Source organism: Erythrolamprus reginae, chromosome Z (assembly GCF_031021105.1).
Source record: "Erythrolamprus reginae isolate rEryReg1 chromosome Z, rEryReg1.hap1, whole genome shotgun sequence".
In the NCBI taxonomy this organism is placed as follows: Eukaryota; Metazoa; Chordata; class Lepidosauria; order Squamata; family Dipsadidae; genus Erythrolamprus; species Erythrolamprus reginae.
In genome coordinates, this window is record NC_091963.1 from 99,895,413 (window position 1) to 99,921,098 (window position 25,686).

The window sequence follows — 25,686 nt, forward strand, 5'->3', positions numbered from 1 at the left end:
AGCAATCCTATATTTTAATCTCCCCTTGCACTTATTTTTGCATGGGATTTCTTAAAACCTAAGCAGTATTTTTATATTTCCCCCACCCTTTTTTAAAAAAAATAAAAAAATATTTTATTTCTCTCTTATGAGATTGGTCTGTCTTTCAAAGAGGAAAAGGAAGAAGAGCTTAGCCCAATGGTTCCCAACATGGGGCCCATGCTCTACAGGGGGGCAATTGGATTTTTAATGGGGGCACTTGGAATCTTGTTTAAACCAAGTTAATGGCCTTTTAGGCTTCCCCACATGAAGAGTTCATTTTTTGAACAGTAAGAATTATATGTCATGGCGGTGGCGGCGGTGTGTGTGGGCACATCAGGATTTTTGAGATGCTTAGGAGGGGCATGGCCAAAAAAATATTGGGAACTACTGGCTTAGCCTTTAAATGCATTCCTTAGTGCTACAGACACATTGCAATTCTTTCCTCTTATTTTTTCACTACCAAGCACTGTATTCCAAAGAGGAAGGTTGAGCTAAGAAGTGTAAACTTCTAGGAGAAAGAGTTTGAGACCTCTACATGTTCACCGTATACGTTTGGTCATTTCCATGCGTAAGTGAAAAAATGGAACACATTTATCTAATTTGGATAATCCATCATAACTAGTAAAGCAGCACACAGAATAATAGACAGAATGCATACATACTATAGGAAACAAATTTCACCCACTACCTAGGTTTTATTGGCAAACTATTTCCAAATAACATGGCAGTCAAAGGCAGTGTTCTCTCTAAAATTTTTTTGGGGTGGGCGGAAAAGTATAGTGTCTGAGCGGCAGTCCCTTCGGGACTGGGCGACACAGAAATAATAATAAAATTTCCCTCTCGGCTTCTGGGCAGGTTTGGAAAACTCTGAGTTGATGATGATTTTTAAGTGAGCGATTGCTCACCTGCTCAGCTTAGAGGGAACTATGGTCAAAGGTGAACAAAATGAAGTACTATGATGGGAAAATATAAGGCTAGTGGATGTAAATAACTAAAACTTAAAATATTAATCATTTATTCACGAATGATCATTTCAAAAAAGAAAGGAGCTTCTGTTGCAAGTTATCTCGTGCTCTTGGAAGAATGGCAACATGTAAATTACAATAAATAAATAAATTCTATATTATCTGAACTAAGCAAACCATAAGTGGAATTATTACTTTTAAATAAAACTTGCCTCCTGCTGATCAGGGTTCCCACTTGCAAGGGTTCAGGAAGCCCCTGGGAATCTTTGCATATTTTCCCTAGAAAAGAAGCTATGCCTTTAACATGTGGTACATAGCTAAAACTTCCTTATGAATTATTTTAATTGTAAACTCATAGCAGGATATTTTGCCCCATAGTAGGATATATTTTGTTACAGATTTCTTAAAATCATGTTTTGCCAGGAAAAGGGACTAATCCCAACACACACACACACACACACACACACACACACAAATCCCAACACAAAAAGGGACTAATCTCAACACAAAAGCCAAGATGGGTATGCTTCATGCATCACCTCCCTTGTCCTCAAGTAATCTATTTGATTTCATTACTAAGAAATAATAGATCTAAGCTTTACAATCTATGGCATACATCTTCAGTAAAGAAACTTACTTCTAAATTATACTTCTTTTAGGTCAATGATTTTCACACGTAAATATAACCAGCACTTTTCTGTAATCAGCAGTAGCAGGATTCCTTTTAATTTATTGATTCTAATGAGAAACATCAAGTTATGGCTGTTAAGCCAGCCCAGAACAATTGTTTAGCAAAATACAGGTAGTCCTAGACTTATGACCACAATTAAGCCCAAACTTTCTGTTGCTAAGTGAGCCATTTGTAAAGTGAATTTTGCCCCATGTTACTTGCCACATTTGTTAAGGGAAAATCATGGCAATTCTTAAATTAGCATGGTTGTTAAGTGAATTTGACTTCCCCAATGATTTTGCTGGTCAGAAGGTCACAGAAGGAGATCACATGACTCTGGGACATCTCAACCATCACAAATGTGAGTTAGTAGCCAAGCGTCTAAATTTTGGTCGCATGACTATGGAAATGCTGTAAGTGTGAACAATCTGTAAATCATAACTCACATAGTCATTGAAAGTGACTATGGAAATGCTGTAAGTGTAACAATCATAACTCACTTTTTTCAGTGCCGTTGTAACTTTGAACGGACACTAAATGAACAGTTGTAACTTGAGGACTACCCGTATAGCCAGGTCTAAATACTGTGCTATTTGGGAACTGCAAGAGAAATATTTAAGATAAAAAAGGGAACTGCAAGAGAAATATTTAAGATAAAAATAAAGTAAAAAAGTCATTACAGTCAGCTGAAGCACCAGCTACTGAGTTATTTGGTTATTTTCTGGCGTGGTAATTAAATTTGCATATTTGTTATTTTCAATGGTTGCTGCAGATCCAAAACTATTTCTGTGCCAAGATTAGGAAAAATCTTCCATGTAGTAGTTTTCACTTCATGCCACTTCCTTCTGTTCTTGGGTGGACTCCTTGATCACCTACAATATTTGGAGAGAATGTGAAAGTTATATCAATTGGTTTTAATTGTGACATTTCTCTTCATTTTGTCCAGACATACTTCATTTTGCATTCTTTTAAAAAAATCAAACCCCCCTATATCTCTATCAATTCTATACAGTATTAAATAAAGTTTAAAATACAGAATAATAGAATCTATGATCTTGAAGATCTAATCCAACCTCTTGTGCAGGGCAGAATATCTTATTCCACCCCAGACAAATGGTTATGCCGTTTCCACCAGCAATAGAACATCCACAACTCTGGGAGGAAAGTTGTTCCATTGAATACCGTAATAATTTTCACTGTGAGGAAGTTTCTCCTTAGTTCTTGGTTGAATCTTGCACTGATTAGCTTCCACCCAATTGTTCTTGTCCTACCCTCAGATGCTTGGAGAATACACCCTCTTCCCTATGACTGCCCTTCAAACATTCGATTTTCACTTATTTTTATCACCACACTAAAAATTAAGCAATTAATCCAGCTCTCAGCTCTTCTTGTTGCAATAATACTTTCATGTATTAATGTAATGATTTGTAATATACACGCTAGTACACGCATGTAGCACCTTTCCTCTGATAGTAGAAAGTGACACCTACCACATGCCAAACAAAAATTTTAGTTAAGAAAGATTTTAACTAACTGCAGTCTTGTCTTGTAAGCACAAGAGGGCGCTTGAGATTCTACTCAACTCTAGCTAGAAAAAAAGACTAATAAGAGGAAAACTCTATTTACATTGTTGTATTTGTTTGGCTTAAAAAAAATAAATCTGAATCTTGGTGGATAAGTTCTCATCACCATTTACTTGATTAAGAATCTTCCTTCAGCTCTGAGTTGGGGTTTTTTGGACTTTTTTGTTTCGTTTTTTGTTTGCTATTGGATGAACAACAAATTTGTAAAGCACTTTGAAAAGGAAATTTGGCCTAGTAAATTTCTTTTCCATAAGCTTCATATGCAAATGCCTTCTACAGCTTCAGGTATGTTTTTAGACAATCACAATACTATCACTTTCAGAACAGCATCATAGGTTTTTCCCCACCTATGAAGATGGGCCATTGCCACAGGCCTTCCAGCAACTGGAATATTAATATCTTCATTCCTGCTCTCTTGGGAACACTGCAAAGACCAATTTCAATATTTCCTTGATTTATTGGGTAAACCATTTCATGGCTTACCTCAAGTTTTCCCAAGAAAGGTCCTGCTGCTATTACCCCATCTTTGTTTTCTAGCTATTCTGTGAGGCAGTTTTGTAATGGCCTTCAATTCACTTGTTTTTGTTTATTGGCAATTTTAAGGAGAAGTGTTTCACCACATGGTGATAATACAGTGCTGCTTATGATTGGAAAGCAAAGCAAATGCAGGAAAAGGACATACTAGTTTGACTTAAGAAGAATTAAAAGAAGGGAATATTTGTAGCTCAGGATGTGGGGTACTCGATGTTCTCTGAACTTGGTAATTTTCTTGCAGATATTTCATTACCAAACTAGGTATTATCATCAGATTAATGATGTTGTTAGTTTGGTAATGAAATGTCTATATGACAACAACCAAGTTCACCAAGGATTCCTACTTAAGCTAATATCAACAGTGTCAATATAGTGATGTTTACTTCTATCAATAGGCAAAAACAACTTTCTGAAAATATAATTCTAGAAATCTATTAGCATATAAAATTGGCACTGTAACTGGTACTGTATTGTGCAGGGTTCACATGAGATTTGTATGCCAGTTTATCACTTTCACAAAGTTAGTTATAGTGAGAAAGTAAATCAATGTCTTGCTCCTCAACCAAATCACAGCAAAGATGGTCTTTTCACTAGATATTACAGCTTTGTTAAGCTTAGAGGGGGTTTATTCTCCCGTCGCGAGCTGTACTTTATTCTCCTCTACCACCAGAAGTTCAGCTGCTATAGTGTTGTTCTCAGCTTTCTGAGGTGGCTGGAAGTGAAGATTTCAAACTGGGGAAGGAGGACTGTGGAAAAATCTTTTAAAGTTATAAATAGGAAATTCTCCTTTTGATTGAGCCACCAGATTAAAATGAAGTTTATTTATCTTATAAAGGTGATTGAAATACTGTAATATGCATGAAACCTATTATGTACTCCTAACGATGATAATGATGATGATTCTAATAGCATAGTTTCTGCATGCTGATCCAAAATGATCAGACTTAGGATGTAAGACATAAAAGTTGATTCATTTTTTACCATCTGCTGCTCATCATATTTTGTGATATGTGAATTAAGGAACAATGATATTTCCTGAATAACTAAGCATCTTAGACTGTCTACTGTCAATATCACCCCATTACTAAGAGGTTTGTCATGGGTGTGCATAAACACACCATTGTGCCTACTGTTCCTGTCTTACTATCCTATTGTCCTCATTTATCTATACTTACTCTGATAGCAGGTTCATACCTATACCAGCTATCATGTTTCACAAACAAATAAATAAAAGAAAAAAAAAAAGAAAATCTCTCTATAGTGAAAAAGTTAAAAACATGGCCAAAAGGACAATTCGTTTGCATAATTCCTTTTCTATTCACTTTCAGAAAGTGCTTATTAACTACTTTTCATATATTAGAAACCTTTGGACTGACAAGTCAGAAAACACTGGGTGCCTGCATTCAATCCTTAATGAAAGAAAATTTTAGCCAGAAGTTTTTAAAAAATAAACAGCAAAAAGCTAATTAAAACTTTGATTTTAGAAAGTTGTAAGTGGTTAAATTTCCAGATAATTTGAAATAAGTTTAAGGAATTAATTATAAATAATTTTTCCTATGGGAAAAGTTGATTTGTTGTATTTTTTTCTTGTAACATAAAAGAGATAATCAATTTTTAAAAAATGGACACTAGAGGGAACTAAAGATTTTAATTAAATATAAACCTGAAGAGCAGCTGTAGAAGGATGTAAAATATTATAACATTGAAAATACTTAAGGATCTTTTTAACAATTGGAATCTGAAGTTAATATCAACAGTGTCAGTAGTGATGTTTACTTCTATGAATAGACTGTGTCAAAAAAATGTTTTGGAACAACTTTTATCCAATAAAGCAGAGTCGGAGTTGGCACTGAAGATGGATCTACAAATTAGAGGCTACGAGAACTGCTTCATTGGGAAAACAAAAGAAACTGGTTGATGCTTTAAAAATCAGAAGGGAATTTCAAGTAACAAATCAAGAGAGTGATTGATAATCCTTTTATATGAGGTTGGTTAAAGCTTGGATGAGAACAGGTAAAAAAGAAAAAAAAAGTATCTACATTACTTAAATGGACTAAAGATTGAGATTGTTAGGAGTAGAAGGAAGGAATATGAAGTCAGTTTATTTACCAAGGATAAAATAGATATGTTGTTATTTCTTGCAACACAATGATACGATAACTGAAACATTAATACTTTTCTGTTCATAGATAGGAGTTGGGGCATGAGATGAAGAAATCATGGGTTGTAAATTAAAAGGAGGTTATACAATTATCAAAAATGTTTATATATAGTGACGAGGATCCTCTGCATTTTCTTTCTATTCTTACTTTGTTTTAGTTTTTATTACTGCAATTATAATATTTAATAAAATGATTTTTTAAAAAATTGTAATTACAGAATTATTTCTCCATTCTCTCCTAATTTCATTCTTTATACCACCTATATTGCCGTACATTAGTTCTAGAATAAATATCATTATTTTTAATTGTGCACACTCCTATTTATAAGAGGAATCTTACCAATATTTTCATTGTGGTAAATTGGAGACATGGCAACAAAAGAACTGTACCAGAGTATTTTTAAATATTTTAAAAACAAGGAATCCTGGTACAGGAGGATATGGGAACTGGCTAAAAATAGTATTATCTTTAAAAACTAAACAATAAGACTATCATTGCAGTAATGAACAATGATATTATTTGTTATGATTTCAAGAAGATTGGTGGGGGAATTAGTTGTTGCTGTTGCCCTGAGAAAGAGAGAAATATTTTTGAACACTCTACTGAGCGATCTCAAAGTTGTTTTGTTTACGATATAATTTCTATATCCCTTCCCCCTCTTTTTGTGATGCAATATTATGCTTATCAGTTTTGAACTATGTTTAAATCCTATATTTAAAGATTTGGTTCAACAAATTAGGATGATAAACATTAATTTGTTTTACTGGCACTTTATAAAGAAGCTTGAAAACTCAAAAGGATAATGTCATTTACTTATTGATGGCAGAAAAAGATGAAAGAAAGAAACATCACAGAATAATAATCTGTAAATTAAGAGTTCCTTAACTGAAAGGGAACGAAAAATAATTAGGGAGATTCTGAGCAGATATGTTCATGGATGCTTCAGATGTTTGAAAGTAACAGGTCAAACTAGATTTTTCATTAAACATTTCATCAGATGAACTGTATGATTAAAAAAAAGGAAGGCTTTGAATGCATAGGTAGCTATTTCCTACCTCTCCATCTCTAGCTTCCACTGTTCTGATCACAATATTCCTCTTCGGACGAGCCTCAAAAATTGACTTTGTGTCGAGGCTGGTTTCTGGTAGAAAGGGAAAGAACAACTAGGTCACTGCTACTGAGCATAACTTTGACTCGGGAGCCATTGATGATCTGTAGTAAGGTTTAAAACATGAAACCTTAAGAGAAGTAATGACAAAGAAAATGCTGACTTTCTTAGAGGGGAGAGATGGGAAACACCACCCCCATTCTGATTAAAAAAAAACCTTATCTTTCACTCTTTAATATTGTTTCATTGAACACCTAATACAAAAACATGGAAGAAATTTTGCTAAATAGTGCTGCCCATAAGCTAAACAGAACTAATGTTGTTGGACATAACTAATCCATAATGACATTTTTAATGTTAGAAGACATTAAAAATCATTTAGGGGTATAAAACAGATCCAATTTTTAGATTGGAATATTTTAAACAGTCTCTTCTAAATTAGACTAAACAAGAATGTAGTAATTTAGAAAGATGTATTAAAAAATCAACACAAGAACAAGTAGCATCTAACATGGTAACAAGTCATGGAGTTAATTATCAAGGCTAAGAATTTTTATATGACTGGTTTGGAAGTCAGAGGCAGAAATTTATCAAGAGTTGCCTATGCCAAGATAGGTAGCAAATAAATTTAAATATAGGAATAAACAAATAAATCCAGTCTACTTTGTTCTAAGCTGTTCTAAGCTGGCTATGTGTTTCTGTGCTGCATTGCAACAAAAGGCCTTGAGATGATCCAACATTCCAGTACTGTATTACTGAACTTGTTCACATCCATGAAGAGGAGATAGTAAGTTGCCATCGAAGAATTTATAACTTCCCTACAGATGCAAGATCAACGGAAAGGATACTCTGGATTTAGGTAATGATTTGAACAAATCATTGGAAGGATTAAACAAAACAAGGAAGGATTAAAAAAAAATCCAATAAAAATTTCAATGTTTGTGAAAGTTATTCAGAATTATTGGCAGGAAATAAACAAGTTTATAAATCAGGTAGTTTGTTTTGATCCTTCTTAAATTTACTGTACTCTTTTTAATGTCTCCGGAGATTTATTGTTTTAAGTTTTTTTGTAATCCTAGAACTTTGGTTACTTTGAGAGGATTGCAAATAATTATAAACATTAATAATTATATTTCTATAAAAAGGTACTGTCCATGGTTCTTTGTTCCAAAGAAAATCAGCTACCGTACTTACAATCCTCTTTATATAGCTCACTGGTCAGAAAATAGGAAAACAAAGCATGTAGTTCTTCAGGAAAAAGTTGACCTGGAAACAGTGAAGGGCTACCAAAATTTTTACTACCACACTGTGGGCGTGGCTTATGCAGGACGCCCTGCATTTTCTTTCAACATCTTTCAGTGCAAATTGGGTGCTCTGGGGTGGAGCTCCATTTTCGCTACCCCACTTCATTTCCAATCCCATCCGGGCAGTATCCCACCCCTGCTTGGAAAGAGAATGAATATCTCACCTCGGATCTGAAGGTTGGAGAAAGTCTGTACTGGGATTGTAATCCTGCAGAAATAAACAAGGAACAATGTTGGTTTCGAAATTATGTACTAATCTTTTCATTTTCCCCTTCTTTCCCAGTCTCTGTCCAGTTCATCAGTTAATTTCAGGTTGTGCTTTAGAGAAGGTATAAGACCAAAGAAACATTATTGGGAGAAAAACCCAATCTGACAAAGCTGTTGCTCAAACTGAAATGAAGTAGCAAAACAAACTCCCCCCCACCGAGCTCAGGATAACCGGAACTTTCCACATACATTCCTGAATGAAATGAAGAATTTTAGCATGGTGAATTTGGAATTTTGAACTTATATGATACACTGTAGTTGAATAAGACAGGGGCATGTCTTGCTTCGAGTCTGATTGTATTGGATCTCTTTTTAAAATATTGTGGGTATGACTAACAGCAAGTCAGCCCAGAGATATATATTTTATTTCATAATCTTCTTCCCAACTTTGGAAGTAGCCCTGATCTCCACACGTACAATGAGCCAGAAGAACACTGAAGGGAAAGAATAGAGTATAATTTTAAATTGTAGATGCAAATTTGTATCTATTTATCTGATTATATATTTATCCATCCATTAATCTACCTAACCACCTCTAAGCAGAAAACAGATTGAAATTGTTGATAGGTTCAATTTAATTAATTGGCAGTTAATTAGCAGGCTGGCTACCCATTGGTAGTGCACCAGGCGGACCCAGGCAAACACTCCCCTCGCCACAGCCGAAAGATGGTGTTCTAAAGTTAGCTGTGGATCGAGGAGGATGCCCAAGTTGCAGACCCTCTCTGAGGGGGTCAATAATTCCCCCCCAGAGTGATGGACGGACAGATGGACATGTCCTTGGGAGGCAGTACCCACAGCCACTCCATCTTGTCTGGATTGAGTCTGAAACTGTTGGCACCCATCCAGACCCTGACAGCCTCCAGACACCGGCACATCACTTCCACTGCTTCACTGAGTGGACATGGGGTGGAGATGTACAGCTGAGTGTCGTCAGCGTACTGATGGTAACTCACCCATGCCCTTGCATGATCTCGCTCAGTGGTTTCATGTAGATACTAAACAGCAGGGGGGAGAGAACCGACCCCTGAGGAACCCCACAAGGTAGGGACCTAGGAGTTGACCTCTTCCCCCCCGCTAACACCGACTGCAACCGACCAGAGAGGTAGGAGGAGAACCACCGTAAAACGGTGCCTCCCACTATTGTGGATCTTTAATAGGTCTTAATTGGTGGCCTAGTTAATGTCATCAGAGTTTCTTCATAGGAATAGCCCCAGGTCGGTCTGCTTTTCCCTCCTGGCTGAATTATTTTCTGGCTTTGACATTGCCTTTCTTTCGTAGTATCAGTTGCTGCGATTGCAGGCAAGCTCAGCCAGATGACTACTGTATATGTAAAACTGTTCAGCACCACGGACAACACATCTACTCTCCAAAAAGACCTCGACTTTGTCTCAGATTGGTCTAACACCTGGCAACTTCAAATATCAACCAACAAATGCTCTACCCTCCACATCGGCAAAAAGAATCCAAACCTCATATATAAACTGAATAAACAAAATCTCACAGCCAACCCCCACTCAGTAAAAGACCTTGGAATACTAATATCAAATGACCTAAGTGCTAAAGCCCACTGCAACAATATTGCCAAAAAGGCTTCTAGAGTTGTTAACCTGATCCTTCTGCTCCGGCAATCTCACACTACTCACCAGAGCATACAAACCTTTGCCAGACCCATGTTTGAATGCAGTTCATCTGTCTCGGATATCAATACCCTAGAAAATGTCCAAAGATACTTCTCCAGAAGAGCCCTTCACTCTTCCATTTGAAACATAATGCCCTACGAAAGCAGACTATCAATCTTAGATCTAGAAAGCTTAGAACTACGAAGCCTAAAACATGATCTAAGTATTGCCCACAAAATCATATGCTGCAACGTCCTGCCTGTCAATGACTACTTAAGCTTCAACCGCAACAACACAAGAGCACGCAACAAATTCAAACTTAATATTAATCGCTCCAATCTTGACTGTAAAAAATGTGACTTTAGCAATTGAGTTGTCAAAGCGTGGAACTCATTACCGAACTCAGTAGTGTCAACCCCTAACCCCCAACATTTCTCCCTTAGACTATCCACAATTGACCTCTCCAGGTTCCTAAGAGGTCAGTAAGGGGTGTGCATAAATGCACTAGAGTGCCTTCTGTCCCCTGTCCTATTGCTCTCCTATATCTCCTATACCATTCTTCTTTCTTATATTTATTCTATTCTTTCACTGATATATTTTATTCCTATTATATTCTTTCACTGATATATTTTACTATGAGTATATCCTCTATAACCTTCATTATATATTTACTATGTGTATACCCAATATAATTCTCATTGTGCAATGGACAAAATCAATCAATCAAAAATAAAATAAAATGAAGAATCTAAGACTTCCCTGATTACCTCAATCTTCCCATTTGATTGCATAATGTCTTAATCTCATAATCAAACGTAAGTTAAACAGACCTCAGTCATTTAGAGTGTTATATCCCAGGTTTCTGGAGGGAAAATGCAAAACATTAATTGGTTGTCCGTGCCTGGCAGTAGCAAATATATCTATAGCTGCCAGGCATGGCTGGTACTGTTCTTCCTCCGAGGATCTAAGTAAGGAAGGTGGCCTTGCCAAAGGTAAGAATGCAGGAACCACAGGTACTACCTAAGCAAAAGAGCTGTCCAATTGTCTCTCCTTTATCTCACATATCATATATCTTTTCTTCCTTACATATATCTTCTGCTCCATTTTTATATCTTTTCTTTATATATAATAATTCATGTCTATTCTCTTCAATATGCATTGTGTATTGGACAAAAATAAATAAATAAAAATGATACTATGAAAGAAATGAACTCATTACCGGACTCAGTAGTGTCAACCCCTAACCCCCAACATTTCTTCCTTAGACTATCCACGATTGACCTCTCCAGGTTCCTAAGAGGTCAGTAAGGGGCGTGCATAAGTGCACCAGTGTGCCTTTCGTTCCCTGCCCAATTGTCTCTCCTTTATCTCACATATCTTTTCTTCCTTTCATATATCTTCTCCTCTATTTTTATATATTTACTTTAAATATAATACTTCATGTCTATTCTCTTCAATATGTATTGTGTATTGGACAAAAATAAATAAATAAAAATGATACTATGAAAGAAATGACTACTTCAGCTTCAACCGCAACAACACAAGAGCACGCAACAAATTCAAACTTAATATTAATCGCTCCAAGCTTGACTGTAAAAAATATGACTTTAGCAATCGAGTTGTTGAAGCGTGGAACTCATTACCGGACTCAGTAGCGTCAACCCCTAACCCCCAACATTTCTCCCTTAGACTATCCACGCTTGACCTCTCCAGGTTCCTAAGAGGTCAGTAAGGGGCGTACATAAGTGCACCAGTGTGCCTTTTGTCCCTTGTCCAATTGTCTCTCCTTTATCTCACATATCATATATCTTTTCTTCCTTACATATATCTTCTCCATTTTTATATCTTTTCTTTATATATAATAATTCATGTCTATTCTCTTCAATATGAATTGTGTATTGGACAAAAATAAATAAATAAAAATAAATAAAATAAATTACAGTTTTCCTCTGACTCTGACTACGGCGCCTAAAACACGATTTAAGTATTGCCCACAAGATCATATGCTGCAACGTCCTACTGGTCAATGACTACTTCAGCTTCAACCGCAATAACACAAGAGCACGCAACAGATTCAAACTTAATATTAATCGCTCCAAGCTTGACTGTAAAAAATATGATTTCAACAATCGAGTTATCAAAGCGTGGAACTCATTACCGGACTCAATAACCCCCAACGTTTCTCCCTTAGACTCTCCACGATTGACCTCTCCAGGTTCCTAAGAGGCCAGTAAGGGGCGTACATAAGTGCACCAGTGTGCCTTTCATCCCCTGTCCAATTGTCTCTCCTTATCTCACATATCATATATCTTTTCTTCCTTTCATATATTATTATTATTATTATTATTATTATTATTATTATTATTATTATTATTTATTGCATTTGTATGCCGCCCTCCTCTGCAGATACTTCATGTCTATTCTTTTCAATATGTATTGTGTATTGGACAAAAATAAATAAATAAAAATAAATAAATAAAATAAAATAAATGACAATTTTCCTCTGACTCTTCAGGTATTCAGCCTATCCAAGGAAAAATGTCTGGCTCTTCCTAGGCTCTGGTGGCTTTTCAGTCCCTTCGGCCAGTTTCAAGAGCAGGGAAAATATTTCCTTGATCTCTTGCCTGGATTTTAAATTATTTCATCCAGCTTGCTGATGTCATGATCTGTTGGGTTTGTTTAAAAGAATGGCGGAAGGATACCTGCAGAGCACTCCCTTTTTCACACAGGTTATGCAGCCTGTGCTTCCCTAGAAACTCAGCCGGCTCCTTCTTTTGCCAGTTCCTTGCTTTAGGGAATCACAGGAACTTAACGTAAGGAGAAAACTTAAAATAGGATTCCAGTGTGATAATGGTACAATTTATTCTATAACTTCAGGACATTAATAGCTCGCTCTGCGTTATATCTGGAGCAAAGCTAATTTACAAATGAAGACTGCAGTTTTCTGATCGGGCAAGGCTCACCACTGACAGGACTCTCAGGAACTTCACTGGTAAAGTTGTTGTGGTACACAACAGGAGATTCTTAGAGAGGCCCCACAGAGGCTTCTCCCTGCCTTTTCTGGCCGTTTCCTCCCAGGAGATTCTTATAGAGGCCCCACAGAGGCTTCTCCCTGCCTTTTCTGGCCCTGTTTCCTCCCAGGAGATTCTTATAGAGGCCCCACAGAGCTTGTCCCTGCTTTTTCCGGCCCTGTTTCCTCCCAGGAGATTCCTAGAGAGGCCCCCACAGAGGCTTCTCCCTGCCTTTTCCGGTTACAGTTTCGGAGGGTCGGGTTTGTAAGTGGAAAATCTTGAAAATCTTATCTAGAAAAGTTTGTAAGTAGAGGCGTTCTTAGATAGAGATACCACTGTATCTGCATTTTACCTGCCCTCTTCTCCCTCCAAGAGTTTGCGGTAAGTAGCAATCTCAATATCTAAGGCCAGCTTGACATTGAGGAGTTCTTGGTATTCCTGGAGGTGACGAGCCATTTCCTCTTTTAAGTTCCGACTGTCTTCTTCCAACCGAATCACTGTGTCATGGTAATTGGTAGTCTCAAGAGCATAGCGGTCTTCCATCTCTCTCAGTTGTCTCTCCAAAGATTCATTCTGCAACGAAGCAAAGTTTCCTGATGAAGCAATGATCAACTACTAGTATGATCTGCAGAGAGGAACAGTCATCTCCTGGCTGCAGCTCACAGGTACCTACTTCATTTTTGTTTGTGTTAGTTATGCCAATGCCTGCTATCTTGTACATGTTTTGACAAAATAAATAAAATAAAAACATATAAACCTCCTCCTGCTAGCCAGATGTTTTCAACTTGTTGGCTTTTCCCAGCATCAGCTCCACCTACCGATCCTTTAAGAGACTCCAGATCACAAGTGAGGACCTGCAGCTGCCGGCGGTACTCGTTAGCTTCCTGCTTGACTAGACGCAGCGCCTCAATGTTTCGTGCCGCGGCATCACTCAAATCTGCAAACTATACAGAGACAAGTCAGTTGTTTTCAAAAGTTGCAACCAGAAATTTAAACAATGTTATCTGACCTTTCCAATCCTTCATGTTGTATGTGTTGTATGGTTTTTAAATTTTAATATAATTTTATTATTAGATTTGTTCTATTATTATACTGTTTTTATTATTGTTGTGAGCCGCTCCGAGTCTTCGGAGAGGGGCGGCATACAAATCTAATAAATTGAATTGAATTTATCACCGCAGTTCCTGAAGATGACCATTTAACTATGCCTGGATCTTTGGCATTAAGAGAGTCTTTAGCTTCCCTATCAATGGAAACACCAAATCGCCATTCGAATGGGCAGAGCAGAGGAAAACCAGAGGTTGGCAATTTCCACATAGCAGGTAATATGAAACAGTTAATCTCCTGTTCTTTGGTGACTGAGTTTCAAATTATTCCCCACCACCACCACCAAAAAAAAATATCAACTTTTAAAATAATAATAATGAAGGCAGATACAGTTGGAGGAGAACAAAAGAATCTTTGATTTTAGCCACATATCCCTGTCCTTATTCCTACAATCAACGTAAATATGATTCATCTTCCCCTCAAAGGAGTTTCACTCAAATAGCAAAGAAGTAAAATATAACCTGTCTAGAGCCTGCTAAATAGGCAGCACTATATATATTTTTTTGTAAATAACATTGATAGCCTGATTTTCTGACACTGAAGAGAAACTTGTTGCTGCCCATCCCACTCCAGTCAATGTCTTACGTCTTGATTAGCTCTGTCACCTTTTTTAAGTATCAGAATTGCTGCCCACAAGATATTGGAACAGAAGCCCTTAGTTATAGTATATTCCTTAGGTCAGTGATGGCAAACCTTTTTTCCCTCGGGTGCCGAAAACACATGTGTGCCCACACCCATAATTCAATGCCTGGGGAGGGCAAAAACAGCTTCTCCTGCCCTCCCCAGAGGCCCTCTGGAGACTGGAAATGGCCTCTTTCCCAACTTCTGGTGTGGATGCTGCAAAGTCCCTGATGAAGACAATGTCTTCAGAGGGGCTAAGGGCAACCCAGCCAAGGGGGGTCACTCACAAACGTAAATCCTAGAAAGAAGACTTGGACACATTTTCTCTCTGGGTGAAGTGGCACAGTATAGAGTTGTGTACCTCTTTTTATTTGGGAGCATAAGCAAATGGGGATAATTACACGTACATGTTAAGTGATACACAAACATCCAGTAACATAACTTCAGACATGACATATCTTTGAGTCCTTCCTTTGCCCCAGTTACCACAAACCAATTTCCTTGAAACTTTTCCTTTGAGCAAATGTTTCTCACACCTAATTTCTCTGAAGCCTTCTGCCTTATCACAACCAACCTCCTTTATCCCAGTCTTGTCCTGTTTTTGCTTCAGGCAATGTAAATCTCCCCCTTTGATCGTATAACATCGTGTCTGGAGTGATGTAAACTTGTTTATCAGTGAGATGTTTATTGAACCCTTTGTTTTCCTGTTGCAAATTTACCAGAAGTGCAGACTTAAGCAAGTTAGCACAGTCCTATCCTGGCTATAATAGAATCAGGATAAGCAGAGCATTTTTATGCTAGAGGTCCAGATATATATAATATGATATATTCCTATTCTAACATTTTATGCTATACTGCAACATTCTCGTGGGCCCAGTAGGCTTGTATTTCACCCTCCTCAGTCTCCAAAGGCTTCCTTGGAGCCAGGAGAGGGTAAAAACGCCCTCTCTCATCCCCCCGGAGGCTTTCTGGAAGCCAAAAATGTCCAGTGTAAGTAAAAAATCAGCTGGCCAGCACACACATGCACCTTGAAGCTGAGCTAGGCAACGGCTCGCATGCCAGCAGATATGGCTCCGCGTGCCACCTTTGGCACCTATGCTATAGGTTCGCCATCACTGCCCTAGCTGATAGTTCTTTTTACTTCTGTCCATTATATTGTGGCTATACCTTTGACTTGTACCATTCTTCAGTCTCTTGCATATTGCTTGTGGCCATGGATTCATACTGGATGCGGATTTCACGCAGGGCAGTTGTCAAATCAGGCTTGGTCATGTCCATCTCAACGTGAACCTGTTGCTGCTGCAAAAATTCCCGCAGCTCCCGCAGTTCCTGAGAAAGAGACAGAAAAGTTTTTAAGCCAATAAAGTCAGACTTTGGGCAGGGCTGGGTTCCCCTGAAGTGGAATGAAGCAACCTTAGAGAATGTAGACATATTAAATTCAAACAAGTGGAATGAAAGGGGCGTACATAAGTGCACTGGTGTGCCTTTCGTCCCCTGTCCAATTGTCTTTCCTTTCTCTCACTTATCATATATATTTTCTTCCTTTCATATATCCTCTCTTCTAAGTTCACTTTACCCTTATATATATAACTACATGTCTATTTCCCCCCCCATGTATTTGTGTATTGGACAAATGAATAAATAAATAAATAAATAAATAAAATAAATGTGCTCTTTATTTGGTATACAGGGATGGCTGAATCATCAAAGGCACCTGCTTTCATTTGTAACAAACTTTCTGTACACTTAGAAAACAGAACTTTTCCAGCAATGGCACCAGATTTTCTGGGACCCTTTCTTTCTCCTTCCCCAAATATTGCTTCTGTTCAGAACAGTTTTACTTTACCATTTTGCAATTGTTTGTATCAAAGTGGTCTCTCAAAGTCAGTAGTGACTCCTGATTGTTCCTTCCAAAGCACTGAAAATTTGGGCAGATCGATGACCTTTGGGATTCATTCTTGACTATTGGGATTCCCTTTTGCCAGCTTTTAACACAAGACTGTCTTTTTCCTTTCTAACTAATCATCCAGTCAATTTTATTTCATACTATAACAGCCAAAAAAAGAGAGAAAGAGATAAGTCCTCTTTAGACTCAATTGTATCAACCCCTAACCCCCAACACTTCTCCCTTAGACTCTCCACGATTGACCTCTCCAGGTTCCTAAGAGGCTAGTAAGGGGCGTACATATGTGCACTGGTGTGCCTTTCGTCCCCTGTCCAATTGTCTTTCCCTTCTTTCACCTATCTTATATATTCTCTTCCTTTCATATATCCTCTCCTCTAAGTTCACTTTCACCCTCTTTTATACTATCACCTGTCTATCTTTCTTCCTATGTATTTGTGTATTGGACAAATGAATAAATAAATGAATAAATAAATGAATAAATGAATGAATGAATGAATGAATAAATAAATAAATAAATAAATAAATAAAGGACTAAATTCAAGAATTCAAAGCCTATAAGGTTTTTCAAAGAGTAACCTTTAAAAGGTTTCCACAATGAAATCTTGGGTAGAATTTGCAGAGGAATTGTTCCAGTTATGCATGTAACATCAGCATTAGTTTCCCTCAAAACATCTACTGTTCAATTGTATTTATCTTTTGCTCATTTAAAAAATATTTATATTTCACACTTCTCTAGATGTTCAAGTTATTACACATGGTATATGTGATGGTCTTCCTGCATGGATTTTCCCCAACAGTTCTATAGGCTGATAATGTCTAAAGTTTCTTGGTCCCCTACCTCACTCCTCCTCCTCAGGAAGCTATCTCCTAGTGATATATTAGAGCTCACCTGATAGAAATATCATTGCTTGAGGAACCATCATAAAAGGAATTAGGAGGAAAAGAATACTTTTCCAAAGATACTTCACCAGAAGAACCCTTCACTCCTCCACTCGAAACAGAATACCCTACGAGACTAGACTTTCAATCCTGGGCCTAGAAAGCCTAGAACTAAGATGCCTTAAACATGATCTAAGTGTTGCCCACAAGATCATATGCTGCAACGTCCTGCCTGTTGGCGACTACTTCAGTTTCAACCACAACAACACAAGAGCACACAACAGATTTAAACTTAATATTAACCGCTCCAAACTTGACTGTAAAAAAATATGACTTCAGTAACCAAGTTGTCGAAGCGTGGAACTCATTACCGGACTCCATAGTGTCATCCCCAAACCCCCAACACTTTACCCTTAGATTATCTACGGTTGACCTATCCAGATTCCTAAGAGGTCAGTAAGGTGCGAGTACAAGTGCACTAGAGTGCCTTCTGTCCCTTGTCCTATTGCTGTCCTATATCTCCTATACCTTTCTTCTATTCCTATATCTCTTCTTCTATTCTTTCATTGATATGTTCTATTACTATATCTTCTTTTCTATTCTTTCTTAGATATATTGTACTATGAGTATCTCCTCTATAACCTTCATCATGTATTTTACTATTTGTGTATATATATATATACCAACTAAAACCCTCATTGTGTATTGGACAAAATAAATAAATAAATAAATAAATAAATAAATAAATAAATAAATAAATAAATACATACATACATACATACATACATACTTTTTTGGGGAGAGATATAACTTTAGGAGGAACCATTGACATACCTTGTATATTCCAAAACTGAGTCCATACCTCTAACTTTGGACTAGAAATAGAGATTTATTTATTTATTATTTATTTATTTATTAGACTTCTACGCCACTCTTCTCAATCAACTCAAGGCGGCATACAGCATAATAAGTACAATACAATACAATACAGAATGTATTGTAGAAATCTATTTTTTTTAGTATTACAAAACTAATAGAATTTCTTTAAAAGCCCATGTATCCTGACACAGTCGTTCACATTCATCCAATCCATTCACTCACAGCATCGGCCGGAGCCAATCTCACCACTTACCATGCCCACCAGCAGAGATAGGTCTTCAAAGCTTTGCAAAAGACCAGGAAGGGGGGAGCAGTACGCATCTCCAGAGGGAGTTTGTTCCAAAGGGCCGGGGCTGTCATAGAGAAGGCTCTTCCTCTAGATCCGGCCAGACAAAATTGTCTGGCCAACGGGACCTGGAGAAGGCTGACCCTGTGGAACCTAACTGGCCTTTGGGATGCGTGAGGCAGAAGACTCTCCATCACTCCATTACTCTCCATCATATCAGAGAATCACACAGTGCAGTGATGCCTATTCTGAGAGACCAAAATATAATTTTGTTTTACCTTAGAAACTTCATAAACACTTGTGGCTTAAAGGCTGCCAATTAGCTGTAGCTCATAAGCAAGCAGAGAAATGTGAACTAGCAGTTGCTGGGAAGGTTATGTTTGGCCAAGGGCTAAAGAAAGTGGTTTTTTTAAAAAAAAGTGAGTAATGTTTCTCTTGAGTTGATTTTAATTCCTGGTGACTATATGGTGACACCCATCTTGGCAACAGTACATAAGGGATTGTTGTTGTTGTTTTCAATTTTACAATATAATATCAGGTTGGACCTTGCATCTAAAAACTAATTAGGATGAACCCCGCTTAGCATTCTTAAAATCAGAATGGTAATTTCTAATTATGGGTCTGCTGACTGAATTAAATCAGGAGGGTACAATTTGAGAATTTGGGATTGCATGCTGTCTTCCAAAGTCTTTATTTTTAATTTATTCCTATATTATATTTTAAATGAAATTGATGGGATGAGCTCCACATACAGACACCAAAGAATATTACATGGAGCCAAGAAAAATATTATCCTCCATTTATTATGAAATATATAAATGGAGGATAATATTTTTCTTGGCTCCATGTAATATTCTTTGGTGTCTGCACATCAAATGCTGCAGAACAAGACTATGTGGATCTCATCCCATTAAAAACTATGTATCTCAAAACTAAACAATCTCCTCTAGTCTGGAAATGTTGAATATAAAGGACTCTGAATAAAAGGAAGCAAGATATTTTGCACAAAATCCTTTCTAAGGTTTTTGTGAATAAACTGAAGGTGATGAAATGTTTTTGACCAGAAGAATACAAAGACTGTTCATTTGGATTATTCATTTTTCCTCCTAAATGCACAAATTCAGATCTCTGTAAAAATAGCACAATACAGTGATACCTTGTCTTACAAACTTAATTGGTTCTGGGACGAGGTTCTTAAGGTGAAAAGTTTGTAAGATGAAACAATGTTTCCCATAGGAATCAATGGAAAAACGATTAATGCATGCAAGCCCAAAATTCACCCCTTTTGCCAGCCGAAGCGCCCGTTTGTGTGCTGCTGGGATTCCCCTGAGGCTCCCCTCCATGGGAAACCCCACCTCCAGACTTCCGTGTTTTTGCAATGCTGCAGGGGAATCCCAGCAGTGCAAAAACAGGTGCTTCGCTGGCAACGGAAGTCCGGAGGCGGGGCATCCCAGCTGCGGCAGTAGGTTTGTAAGGTGAAAATAGTTTGTAAGAAGAGGCAAAAAAATCTTAAACCCCGGGTTTGTATCTCGAAAAGTTTGTATGACGAGGCGTTTGTAAGACGAGGTATCACTGTATAATCAATTTTTAGCTTTGAGGAAGGTCGAGACTAACAATTAGAGAGCCATGCTGGAACTATGAAGACTATCTATTGGAAGGTAAACTATGAATGTTATTGATTTCTGTAATGAAACATTCTAGTGACCCCATTCTAAAAGAAGTTAAACCTACTGCATTCTGGAATTCTTTCTGACTGAGACTTGAAGTGTGAGATATGGTTGAGCAACAAAAGAATAAAAATAATTTTAAAACAATTTGGACAAAGTCAAATAATCAATCTTATGACAAGCAGGCTAGCTTTCCAAACAACATAACTAAGCATCACTATATTTTGTATGTATCCCAATCTCTTCCCATTCATATTATAATTTCCAGAGGTTCCACCCAACATGGGTGATGGCTGGACAGGTACATCTTCAGGATAGCAGGTTATGGAAGCTGCTGTCCAATTTTCCTGCAATTGAAACCTGATCTGGTTCACACATTTGTGGATTAATACTTTGTATTCAGGGTTCAAACACGCGGAGATAAAACCAAACAATTATAGCATTGTGCATTGTGTAAACCCAGCCTGATTGTAGATGTTAAAGAAAAACAGACATAGTCTGGCAAAGAAAATAACTTGAGTCTTCAATTTCTCTTCCATATTGAGTTAACCCCCCCCCCCCCCCCAGAATGGCAGTAGTGGATTATTATACCTCATCATGAATTTTTTTCAGGAACATAATCTCCTCCTGCAATGAATCAATTTTCCGTTCCAGATCAATCCGGGTTAAAGCAGCAGCATCAACATCCTGTGGGGATAAAAAAAAATCCTGGGACATGAGAGGGAAAATCATTTAATTTATTTTAACACCACAACAATACAGGTAGTCCATTCAATCACCGACTCATTTAGCAACCCTTTGCAGATATGACTATTACTTCCTGTTCTAACTATTACTTCCAGTTATATAATGAAACAGTAACTTTATGACCACTCCTTGCATTTGTGATTGTTGCGGGTCTGTATAGCAAGGGAAAACTCAAGTAAGATTGTAAGCAGAGTTGTGATTTTACTAGTGACCACATTGCTTACCAACTGAGTTGCTGGTTCCAATAGCTACATAAATGAGGATTAACTGTACAGATAACTCTGTAAATTATGAGCACAACTAAGGCCAAGTTCTGTTGTTAAGCAAGGCACTAAGTGAGTCATGGCCAATTTTACAACATTTTTTCTATGCTTGTTTAGTGAATCATGTGGCCATTAACTGACTCCAGTTTCCTCCATTGACTGTTTTTGGAAGTTGGCTGGAAATAATTCAAATGACAATTCCATGATCCCAGACTACTGACACTATCATCCATCCATCCATCCATCCATCCATCCATCCATCCATCCATCCATCCATCCATCCATCCATCCATCCATCCATTTATTTATTTATTTATTTATTTATTTATTTATTTATTTATTTATTTATTTATTTATTTATTTATTTATTTATTTATTTATTTATTTATTTATTTATTTATTTATTTATTTATTTATTAGATTTGTATGCCACCCCTCTCCGTAGACTCGGGGCGGCTCACAACAGCAATAGAACAATTCATAACAAATCTAATAATTTAAAAACATTTTTAAAACCCCATTATTAATCAGACATACATACAAACATACCATACATAAATTGTATAGGCCTGGGGGAGATATCTCAATTCCCCCATGCCTGATGACGTAGGTGGGTCTTTAATAGCTTACGAAAGGCAAGGAGGGTGGGGGCAGTTCTAATCTCCGGGGGGAGCTGGTTCCAGAGAGCCGGGGCCGCCTTAGAGAAGGCTCTTCCCCTGGGACCCGCCAAATGACATTGTTTAGTCGACGGGACCCGGAGAAGGCCAACTCTGTGGGACCTAATCGGTCGCTGAGATTCGTGCGGCAGAAGGCAGTCCTGGAGATATTCTGGTCATAGATGCCAGTTGCCAATTTTTCATCATATGACAATAAAGATGTTGCAATGATCGTTATGAATCATTTGGTCATTTAGTGCCATTATAATAACTTTAAACAGTCACTAAAAAAATAGCTGTAAGTTGAGGACAACCTATATATGCCAATTAGAGAGGAAAAACTAAGCCTCGGCACTGGGCTTTTGTTAGATCCTGTTTTAATTCATGCATTGATGATGATGAGATGTATTGAGAAAATTGATAGGCTGATTCAATGCTGCCATTTTTGCCCATTGTTTGATTCATTATAGCAATCGTATAAATTAAATCTATTTTAAAAGTGTAGCATTATTTAAAATTTAAATTTTATTTAAATATTGTTATACCATGTACTACAGTTTTCTTGTTTTCCCTTTTTAATGTAAATACCTAATAAAGATTATTTAAAAAAAATAAAATCGCAGGATACGAACAGTATAGGAACAGTTACAACAAGCATTGAGAAATGATGTTTGAATGCAGTTATACCCACCCCATATGTATTTCCTGAATAATTTTATTAATAAGATTTTTTTCCCAATCCTTGTATTGATAAAATGATATCTTATTAAACTACAGAAGCATAGACAGCAAAAAAGGTGGTTTGAGGATTGATCCCCTATTGAGGAATCACACTTTTCATACTCAGTTCAGAGAAGATACATTTATGATGTGAATGTGAAATATGCCATTATTTCTCTTAGGAAATCTAATGTGTGCAACAAAGCTCTCTCCAGAAAGTCATTTTGTTCCATCTGATCTCCTGTGGGGGAGAGGGGAGGGATCGCAAGGCTGCTACTGCGCATGGTCCATTCATAAAAATTCTGTTTATTTTTTTCCCTTGATTGCAAATCTAACCTAGTAATAAAATATATTCTTCTATTCTTGCACTATCCATCAATTCTCAGTGGGAACTGGAACTAGTTAATTAAAGATAATTAGGAAATACAGTAGCAAGTGAATAAGAAGAAATTCATTAACTACTTAAAAAGAAAGGAATAAAATAGTATGTTAATACATTTGGTCATTCAAATGCAAAATGACCAAAGTTGCAAAATTTTCACTTAGGAAATAAAGTCAAATACACTGATATGTATGTATTCATATGGGCACATGTGAAAAAGATCTTAGAATAGAATGCATTTGTAAACTTAATATGAAGTAGTAGCGAAATTGCAACTCATTCAAGAGGGATGTGAAAATATTTACTGACCCCTCACATTCTGAACATTTTTTCCCCATCTCCTACCCTCAAAACAACGCTATAGAGCCCTGCACACCAAGACAATAGACACAAGAACAGTTTTACCTGGACACCATCACTCTACTAAACAAATAATTCCCTCACCACTGTCAAACTTGTCACTAAGGCTGCATTACTTAAGATTAGTCTTCTCATCATTCTTATCACCTCCCACTTATGACTGTATGACTGTAACTTGTTGCTTCTATCCTTACAATTTATATTATATATTATTAATTTATATTAATATTGATTGTTTCCTGATTTCCTATTTGTCCCCTATGACAATTATTAAGTATTATACCTCATGATTCTTGACAAATGTATCTTTTCTTTCATATACACTGACAGCATATGCACTATAGACAAATTCCTTGTTTGCCCAATCACACTTGGCCAATAAGGAATCTGTTCTATTCTATTCCATTCCATTCCATTCTACACTACTCTGCTCTATTCTACGCTATTCTATTATATTCTATTTGTTTACAAGCAAAACTCTTCACAAAACTGGTTTGAAAAAAAAGCAATACCATCATTTATGTCAGACCCTTTATTCACTATGGCCTTATTTGAGAATGCCTTGAGTATACAGAACTGTTAAGGTTTCCAAATTATAATCTTAAATGTAATAGAAAACCCCACACACATTGCCATGTTGTTACCAGCGTTATTACGTAGTTATCACATATCTTCATTTGATTTCTAAGACTTGACATCATGCCTGGCCATAAATATTTCAGATACCCATCCCCATATTTTTAACCTGCTTTCAGTAATGATACAGGTAAGTAAGTTGGTTTACTTACATAAAACCTACATGAATTGCATGAAACATCTTACATACAGAGGTCTTCAAACTTGGCAAATTTAAGACTTGTGGACTTCAACTCCCAGAATTCTCCATCCTGTAGAGCTGGCTAGATAATTCCGGGAGTTGAAGTCCACAAGTTTTAAGTTGCCAAGTTTGAGGGCCCCTGTAAGACGTACAGTATTAGCAAAACATCTGCCTATTGTAGAACACTAACATCAGGCTGGTTTTATCTGCTTTTCCAACTTCATGGACTTTTGTCCATTGTTGCCCAACATTGAAGGAGGGAGTCATAATACTGTACTTTTGTTTGGCCTGAGAATTGCTGGATATTTTGAAAACTATGGTAGTTTTTTTATTGGTGCAACCTAACATTGTATTTGTCTTTTTTGCAGTTATATCTCACTGCTACTTCATATTCAATCTACAGATGCATTCTATTCTAAGATCTTTTTCACATGTTAATGCATACATATCAGTGTATTTGATTTTATTCCATAAGTGAAGATTTTGCATTTTTTTTTGGTTAAGTATCATTTGAATTTTATTTATAGGGATTGCTATGTCACATAATTGTGGATCATCTGCAAATTTTATAAGTGGTTCCCCCCCCCATAAACTTTAAAGAAGTAACTGAATAGTACAGAACCCCCAAGTGAAAGTCAGTTTCATATACAGTAGTACTTAAATTACTAGACTAGAAACTGGTACATTGTAAATTCTAGTGTGCCACTTGGGTGATCTGGGGCAAGTCACTTTCTCTCAACCTAGGAAGGGGGCTATGGCAAATTACTTCCAAAATCTTGTCAAGAAATCTGTAGAACTTGTCCAGACAGTCACTAGGCGTCAATACTGACTTGATAGGACCAAAGAGAGAAACAGAGAACCAATAAACTAATTTGTTTTTTGCTTTTCTCAAATCCAGGCTAAGTAATTTTCAAGATTCTTTCAAAATTATCAAGAATCTTCTCAAGTACAATATCAGTGCCAGATTGACAGGTCTGTAATTTGTTGCAGTATCTTTTTCTTCCTTTTGAAGATGGTAATATCATTTGCTGTCTTCAGATGCTTGACATTTCGCTGATTTTTAACAATGTCTCAAAGATTAAAAAGTATTCAGCCAGACTATCAATAAGGTGTTTCTTGAGTAGCTAGGTATAGTTCATCTAACTCTGGAGA

General features: G+C 37.0%; 1 protein-coding gene across 1 annotated transcript in view; it reads right to left on the reverse strand.

Moving 5' to 3' along the window:
* Positions 1-2,486: 2,486 nt before the first annotated feature.
* GFAP (glial fibrillary acidic protein) overlaps positions 2,487-25,686 on the reverse strand; it is a 32,568-nt gene continuing 9,368 nt past the window's right edge. Inside the window, exons 3-9 of the mRNA XM_070728275.1 lie at positions 21,181-21,276; positions 16,140-16,301; positions 14,063-14,188; positions 13,597-13,817; positions 8,512-8,555; positions 6,991-7,076; positions 2,487-2,528 (exon numbers count right to left, since the gene is read on the reverse strand). Of these exons, the coding sequence (XP_070584376.1) occupies positions 2,487-2,528; positions 6,991-7,076; positions 8,512-8,555; positions 13,597-13,817; positions 14,063-14,188; positions 16,140-16,301; positions 21,181-21,276 (777 nt within the window). The remainder of the gene's footprint in view (positions 2,529-6,990; positions 7,077-8,511; positions 8,556-13,596; positions 13,818-14,062; positions 14,189-16,139; positions 16,302-21,180; positions 21,277-25,686) is intronic.